This window comes from Bos taurus, unplaced genomic scaffold (genome assembly GCF_002263795.3).
Source record: "Bos taurus isolate L1 Dominette 01449 registration number 42190680 breed Hereford unplaced genomic scaffold, ARS-UCD2.0 Leftover_ScbfJmS_2217, whole genome shotgun sequence".
NCBI lineage: Eukaryota > Metazoa > Chordata > Mammalia > Artiodactyla > Bovidae > Bos > Bos taurus.
Genome location: NW_020191298.1, coordinates 179,080 through 187,869, shown reverse-complemented (window position 1 = coordinate 187,869; position 8,790 = coordinate 179,080). Strand labels below are relative to the sequence as shown.

The following is an 8,790-nucleotide window of genomic DNA, read 5'->3' as shown; positions in this document are numbered from 1 at the left end:
GATTTTGGAGCCCAGAAAAATAAAGTCAGCCCGTGTTTCCACTGTTTCCCCATCTATTTGTCATGAAGTGATGGGACCGGATGCCATGATCTTAGTTTTCTGAACGTTGAACTTTAATCCAACTTTTTCACTCTCCTTTTTCACTTTCATCAAGAGGCTCTTTAGTTTTTCTTTACTTTCTGCTATAAGAGTAATGTCATCTGCATATGTGAGGTTGTTGATATTTCTCCTGGCAGTCTTGATTCCAGCTTGTGATTCCTCCAGCCCAGGATTTCTCATGATGTACTCTGCATAGAAGTTAAATAAGCAGGGTGACAATGTACAGCCTTGACGTACTCCTTTTCCTATTTGGAACCAGTCTGTTGTTCCATGTCCAGTTCTAACTGTTGCTTCCTGAGCTGCATACAGGTTTCTCAAGAGGCAGGTCAGGTGGTCTGGTATTCCCATCTCCTTCAGAATTTTCCACATTTTATTGTGATCCACACAGTCAAAGGCTTTGGCATAGTCAATAAAGCAGAAATAGATGTTTTTCTGGAACTTTCTTGCTTTTTTGATGACCTAAATCAATCCCTTATGACTATACAGTGGAAGTGAGAAATAGATTTAAAGGACTAGATCTGATAGACAGAGTGCCTGATGAACTATGGACGGAGGTTCATTACATTGTACAGGAGACAGGGATAAAGACCATCCCCAAGAAAAGAAATGCAAAAAAACCAAAATGGCTGTCTGAGGAGGCCTTACAAATAGCTGTGAAGAGAGGCGAAAGGCACAGGAGAAAAGGAAAGATATACCCATTTGAATGCAGAGTTCCAAAGAATAGCAAGGAGAAATAAGAAAGCCTTCCCCAATGATCAGTGCAAATAAATAGAGGAAAGCAATAAAATGGGAAAGACTAGAAATGTCTTCAAGAAAATTAGAGATACCAAGGGAACATTTCATGCAAAGATGGGCACAATAAAGGACAGAAATGGTATGGACCTAACAGAAGCAGAAGATATTAAGAAGAGGTGGCAAGAATACGCAGAAGAACTGTATAAAAAAGATCTTCACGACTAGGATAATCACGAAGGTGTGATCACTCATGCTCACCTAGAGCCAGATATCCTGGAATGTGAAGTCAAGTGGGCCTTAGAAAGCATCACTACGAACAAAGCTAGTGGAGGTGATGGAATTCTTGTTGAGATATTTCAAATCCTAAAAGATGATGCTGTGAAAGTGCTGCATTCAGTATGCCAGCAAATTTGGAAAACTCAGCAGAGGCCACAGGACTGGAAAAGGTCAGTTTTCATTACCATCCCAAAGAAAAGCAATGCCAAAGAATGCGCAAACTACCAGACAATTGTACTCATCTCACACGCTAGTAAAGTAATGCTCAAAATTCTCCAATCCAGGCTTCAGCACTACGTGAACCGTGAACTTCCAGATGTTCAAGATGGTTTTAGAAAAGGCAGAGGAACCAGAGATCAAATTGCCAACATCCGCTGGATTATCGAAAAAACTGGAGTGGGTAGCCACTTCCTTTTCAGGAAGCTAGCCTGATCCAGGAATTGAACCCCCATTGCCTACACTGCAGATTGATTCTTTACTGACTGAGACACCAGGGATATTCAACTTTCAATCTGAGAAACATTTCAAAAAGTTCACATCCTGTGGGAGTTTAGCTCTGCAGTTCATTTGTTCAGTCACTAGAGGGGGCTGCCTCATTTGGAAACAGCGGTCTTTTCTGGCTATCAAGGAAAGGAAGTTTATGTTTTCCATCGATGTTTCACAGAAAAGTGGAAAAAAAAAAAAAAGATTTTCATCATCTTTAGACAACTTGATTTGATAATCCTTTGTTGAGTGCATGTGGTCAAGGATTCAGGGAATCATGGCCTTATAGCCTAAACCTTTTACATGTACCTCCCTAAACACTGCTTTCCCATTCCCCACTCCAGTTAACTCTTCCTTCCCTATTCCTTACACTCTTTTCTCTTCACTCCCCTTTTTCTGCCAGTATCATCCACCTCCACCCTTCTCCACCCCAGACAGTTTGCTTTCCGTTCTGTCTTTTCTCTCTGTCTCAGCATCTTTGGTGCAGAGCACCTACAAACATGGGCATAGAGGACATAAGGATTAAGGACCATTGTTCAAGGAGGATGAGGAGAATACCATCCGTGTCATCAGTTACTATATCAAGAACAGATGTATTGTGAAATGTCTGCCTCAGTGGAGACAGATGCATGATTCCAAGGACCTTTTCAGGACGCTGAGTTCCAATGTCCGAGCTCAAGACGTTTAGTTTTCTGTCCCAATGTTAGTAATATTTCCTGTCCCTCAGAGCAATCACAGCCTACTTTGAAATCTCACATACATTTCCTAGAACGTGGATGGGAATTTTTATCTCAGTACAGTTTTCTGTGATTAAACAATGTTTTCCACAAGCTTCACAGAGCATCAGAAAATGTCTCTGAAGAAGAAATGATAGAACAATGGTTCCGGATAGACACACCATCGTGATCAGTGTTCCTTTTTCAGAGCCAGACTTTAAACTTCACAGAGGATGGCAGCACACACCCTGTGAGTTGGGGATGTCTCTCCTTCTTTGGGGGACTGACTAAAACAGGGCAGGAAGACCTAGACAAGGAACTGCTTGATCATTGGCTGAGCGATCCTGGCAACAACACACTGCAACAGATACCTGCACTGGTGTTAAGTCTCTACTAGCAGCAGTTGTGACTGTTCTCTGCAAACAAGCCTAGGAGCAGACACAAGTCTGAACTCTGAGCCCACAATCCTGGTTTGTCCTTGAAGTATGAGGCTGGTGTTTGGAGTAACTGTTTTTCTGACCTTGGGTAGGTGTTCTGTATCTACAAAGGATGACTTTGAAGCCAAGGAACCATAAAGGGTCATTTGCTCTCTACTTCTCTCCCTATGTTTTATTCAGCATTATAGCAATGGAATTTAAAACAGATCTATGCATTTGCTAGGGAGTACAAAGTTCTATATAACAGGTTAATTCATAGCCATGATCCAGAAGAGACATTAGCAGTAAGCATGTTGGAAGAAATCTCTGGGGTTATTGAGCCAAGGACCCCGGGATAAAGCCTATAGAGCTCTCAGATTCTTGCCATGTGTCTTTGGTCCGTATATAATAGGCATCAATAATATTTCTCAGGACATAGATAAAAACACTGGAGTAGGGGATAGGTCAGACAGTTTGGGGAGTGTTGTGCCCTTGATCCACAGAATTACACTGATTTGTTGTCAGGGAATAATTTTATTTTCTTGGCCGTTTAGGGACTGTGATTAATGCTAAGAGCACCCAGCCCAGCTCCATGGATTGTGCTGAAGGAGAGGATATAAACCTGCCTTGTAACCACTCTACCATTGGAGGAGATGACTATATACATTGGTATCGGCAAAATCCCAATCAGAGTCCACAGTATGTCATTCATGGCTTACGAGGCACAGTGAACAGCAGCGAGGCCTCTCTGACCATCTCTTCAGACAGAAAGTCCAGCACCTTGGTCCTGCCCCAGGTCACCCTGAGAGACACCGCTGTGTACTACTGCGTCCTGAGAGAGGCACACTGGGACAGACGGGGCTGCACCTGTGCAATGTCTCTCTGGTGGGAAGAAGGTGGGGTGCAGAGTTGGGGGAGCCATCACGAGAGCAAATCTAGAATCATTTGGAAGGAGAATCAGAAGAGCAGTAAGAGATGAGGAAAATTAAGGGAAGAGAAATGGAAGAAGATGAATAAAAACAGAAGAAAAAGAGGACAAGGAATAAGCACCTAGTTTACTGATGAATCTAAGAAGAATTTTGAGGCATATCAGAATCATAATTTTAACATAGCAATAAAGTAAGAGGTGTTAATAATTTTTATGACTCTTTCTCATGTCAATAAAATGTTGGTTTCAGTGTGCTAGTCCCAACATAAGAAGTGGGAAACATACAAATAATTCTCCTTGTACCAAAGGCTTCTTTCATTTGGATCCAAGGCCAAGTCTAGACTCTGATGTGTTACAGTTGTTCCGCTTACCAGAAACAAATTACTCTCTCTGAGAAAGATCTGAAATGTTATTGTTGCTAGTCTAGGACATTCATATTTCCCATGAAGAAGTTTTTTGAAAGAAACAAAAATTAAGTGAATAATAATTTTTCACTTTCTAGGCAGGTCTGGAAACCCTGCCTTTATAAGGAGTTTTCATCAATTTGATAATCCTTAAGCAGCACATGGGGGTTCCCCCATGGCTTAGCAGTAAAGACTCCACCTGCAATGCAGGAGCTGCAAGAGACCCGGGTTTAATCCTTGGTTCAGGAAGATCCCCCTGGAGGAGGGCATGTTAACCCATTCCAGTATTCTTCCCTGGAGAATCCCATGGTCAGAGGAGACTGGCAGACTACAGTCTTTAGAGTTGCAAAGAATCGGACATGACTGAAGTGACTTAACATGCAGGCACGCAAGCAGCACATGGGGCTTACCCTGGTGGCTCAGTGGTAAAGAATCTGCCTGCCAATGCAGGGGACACAGGTTCGGTCCCTGGTTGGAGAACTAAGATCCCACATGCCTTGGAGCAACTAGGCCTACGTGCTGCTACTACTGAACCATTTTTGAACTGTCCATCTGAACGTTAGTGTCTGCAGATCACTTTACTTTCACTGTAGTGAAAATATACAGGTCTTCATCTTCCATCCCTTTTACCCCCAAATCTACTGACAGAGAATTGATATTATTTACAGAGTCTGAGATAAGAGCACAAACTAAAATTATTTTCATATGGTTTCAAAAACACTTATTTTTCTCTAAAATAACCTACTAAAATTAAAAAGCATAATACAAAACTAGTAATCAGCAGTTTAAAATGTATTTACAATAGTAATTAAAAAAATAATTTTTCACTTTCACTTTAATAAAAATAAAACTATTACAATTCAATTTTCGATGTCCACCTCATGGTTAAGATAACTAATATCGCTCTCAATGCAGGCTGAGTCTAAAATAAATATATATAACTTTCAAAGTCATCAGTACCATTTTTATAGCATCCATATATATGCATTAATATACAATTTTTTTTCTCTTTCTGACTTACATCACTCTGTTTAACAGGCTCTAGGCTTATCCACCTCACTAGAACTGTCTCAAATGTGTTTTTCTATGGCTGAGAAATATTCCATTGTATATAAGTATGACAACTTCTTTATCTTTTCATCTGTTGATGGACCCTTTTTGCGGGGCAAAAATAGAGACACAGACATAGAGAACAGACTTTGGACACAGTAGGGGAGGGAGAGAGTGGAAAAAATTGAGAGAGTAGCATTGAAACATATGCTTTACCGTATGTAAAATAGATAGCTAGTGGGAAGTTGCTGTATGATGCAGGGAGGTCAACACGGAGCTCTGTGACAACCTAGAGGAATGGGGGGAAGACTCAAAAGGAGGGGACGTATGTATACTTCTGGCTGATTCACATCATTGTGTGGCAAAAGCCAACACAATATTGTAAAGCAATTATCCTACAGTTAGAAATAAATTAATTAAAAAATAATACTGTTTAATACAGCAAAGTGTTCCAGCCATTAGAAGCAACTTCTGATCATGCTGATTCATGAGGACCCTTCAGAACCACAAGTAAGTGCATAAGAGAAGCAAAAGCTGCATCCTCAGCACTTCTGGGAAACAGTATTTCATTAAGGAAGAACTACTGCATCCATGCCATGTGAGAGAAAGATGGGGCTATATAATTAATTTTTGCTTTCTTTTTCCTAAAATTCTCCCAAATTCCTAATCAGGGTCTGCCTTCTCCTAAATGTTCTCAGAAAATGTCCCTCAAATCATAAAATAATGATCTTTCTATTTCCTTCTCTCACTCTACCCCTGCCAGCACATTCTGAGTTGGCTGCAGTGAGTGGGAGGGTGGGGCATCCTGTCAGTGTCACCTGAGCAGGATTTGTTGGGTGAGCTGATTGGCTGCAGGAGCAGGAACGACTTACGACACTCACTCCCTCGGGGTTCTGTTAAGTGTCTTACAGTGAAAATGTCCCAACAAGAAGAGGAAGCATCATGAAGAGGCTAGCAGGCACTGTGCTGGGGCTTTTGTTTGCCCAGGTTTGCTGTGAGTTGGGGCTGCCCCACAGGGGATCTGAAGGAATGAGGAACTGCTCTATTGTTGAGGGAGGGAGAGGAGCTGACACGTCCTGCAGACTTTTTATCCTTCTCATCATCTGTGGGGATGAGGGCATTTTCAGGGTTTAGTAGGAGTTACAGTGACCCTCACTAGTGACTGTTTCTCTTTCCTCATCAGGTGTGCAAGGGGTGGATATGGAGCAGAGTCCCCCAGCCCTGAGTCTCCAGGAGGGAGCCAGCTACACGCTTCAGTGTAATTTTTCCACTTTCCCACAGAGTGTGAGTTGGTATCTTCAGAACCCTGGGGGCTGCATCATCCACCTGTTTTACATTCCTTCAGGGACAAAGAAGGATGGAAGATTAAATGCCACGACAGTTCCTAAAGAAGGCCGCAGCTCACTGCACATTTCCTCTTCACAGACCACAGACTCAGGCACTTACTTCTGTGCTGTGCAGCACAGTGCTCCCCAGGCACCTGCAGCCTCTACACAAACCCTCCGTGGGGCTCAGCCCCTCCTCCAGCCACAGTCATGCTGTGAGGCGACCACAGGGCATCTGCAGTGCTTAATGTTACTCACCTACATCAGTACAGTTTTAATCACAGACACCTTTTGGCCCTACAGATTATGCACTTTGGTCTTTATCTTTCCTTCTCAACATATATCTGCTTCTGCACTAGAAACTTCTAACTGGGAACTAGCAGAGTAGTTGATAAGAGGATAGAATTAAAATAAGTATTTAACCACAGCTTCCCAGTGGTAAAGAATTTGCCAACCAAATTGGAGATGCAGAAGACATGGGTTTGATCCCGGGGTTGGCAACATCTTCTGGAGGAAGACATGGTAACCCATTCCAGTATTCTTGGGAAACATTGGGAAATCTCATGGATGGAGGAGCCTGGCGGGCTCCAATCCATGGGGTCTCAAAGAGTGGGACTGACTGAGTGACTAAGTACACATGGTGAACTCAAAAATGTTAAAAAGTGAAAGGAATTAAATGAAATCACTCCAATAAAGATATTATCCAGTTTGGAGGGTTCAGGATGGGGAACACATGTATACCTGTGGAGGATTCATTTTGATATTTGGCAAAACTAATACAATTTGTAAGGTTTAAAAATAAAATAAAATTAAAAAAAAATTACAACAACAACAACAACAACAAAAAAAATTCTGGAGCTGAAAAAAAAAAAAACAACGATATTATCCAGTTTGTGAGAGGGTGGGGCCTACTGAAAGAATTAAAGCAGATATGAACTTAGAGTTCTAGCTGGCTGAGAAGAGCAGAAGAGGAACTTGAGTTGCCACTGAGCACTGGCACCAGAAACATTGGACAAGATACTGGGAGCATCATTTTCTTTTCTTTTTTTTTTTAAATTTTATTTTATTTTTCAACTTTACATAATTGTATTAGTTTTGCCAAATATCAAAATGAATCCATCACAGGTATACATGTGCTCCCCATACTGAACCCTCCTCCCTCCTCCCTCCCCATACCATCCCTCTGGGTCGTCCCAGTGCACTAGCCCCAAGCATCCAGTATCGTGCATTGAACCTGGACTGGCATCTCATTTCATACATGATATTTTACATGTTTCAATGCCATTCTCCCAAATCTTCCCACCCTCTCCCTCTCCCACAGAGTCCATAAGACTGTTCCATACATCAGCGCCACTTTTGCTGTCTTGTACACAGGGTTATTGTTATCATCTTTCTAAATTCCATATATATGCGTTAGTATACTGTATTGGTGTTTTTCCTTCTGGCTTACTTCACTCTGTATAATAGGCTCCAGTTTCATCCACCTCATTAGAACTGATTCAAATGTATTCTTTTTAATGGCTGAGTAATACTCCATTGTGTATATGTACCACTGCTTTCTTATCCATTCATCTGCTGATGGACATCTAGGTTGCTTCCATGTCCTGGCTATTATAAACAGTGCTGCAATGAACACTGGGGTACACATGTCTCTTTCCCTTCTGGTTTCCTCAGTGTGTATGCCCAGCAGTGGGATTGCTGGATCATAAGGCAGTTCTATTTCCAGTTTTTTAAGGAATCTCCACACTGTTCTCCATAGTGGCTGTACTAGTTTGCATTCCCACCAACAGTGTAAGAGGGTTCCCTTTCCTCCACATCCTCTCCAACATTTATTATTTGTAGACTTTTTGATTGCAGCCATTCTGACTGGTGTGAAATGGTACCTCATAGTGGTCTTGATTTGCATTTCTCTGATAATGAGTGATGTTGAGCATCTTTTCATGTGTTTGTTAGCCATCTGTATGTCTTCTTTGGAGAAATGTCTAGTTCTTTGGCCCATTTTTTGATTGGGTCATTTATTTTTCTGGAGTTGAGCTGGAGGAGTTGCTTGTATGTTTTTGAGATTAGTTGTTTGTCAGTTGCTTCATTTGCTATTTGGGAGCATCATTTTCGCTTCTGTGGCTTCAACTAGGCTGTGAGTTGTGGAGGAGAAAACCTAGGATATCTCATCAATTAGGTGGACTGAGAAAACTGGATTACAAACAAGCTCATGCAGATAGAAACTCTAAGAAAGAAATAGATGTCTGTGGAACTAATGACTTTTTGATCTCTTTAAGTAGGGGTGAGTGGACAACAGAAGGAAAAAAGTGATCAAGAGCAAGTGAAACAGAGCCTTCAATCTTTGACAATCCAGGAATG

General features: G+C 41.6%; 2 gene segments (V, D, J or C); both read left to right on the top strand.

Annotated features, from left to right (window-relative positions):
- The first annotated feature begins 2,576 nt into the window (after positions 1-2,576).
- LOC112445636 (T cell receptor alpha variable 26-1-like) lies at positions 2,577-3,704 on the top strand. The segment is given in 2 exon segments: positions 2,577-2,834; positions 3,280-3,704. Coding segments are annotated over 2 exon segments (465 nt in total).
- Positions 3,705-5,291: 1,587 nt separating this feature from the next.
- On the top strand, positions 5,292-6,849 carry LOC100848275 (T cell receptor alpha variable 22-like). The segment is given in 2 exon segments: positions 5,292-6,101; positions 6,291-6,849. Coding segments are annotated over 2 exon segments (582 nt in total).
- The last annotated feature ends 1,941 nt before the right edge of the window (positions 6,850-8,790 follow it).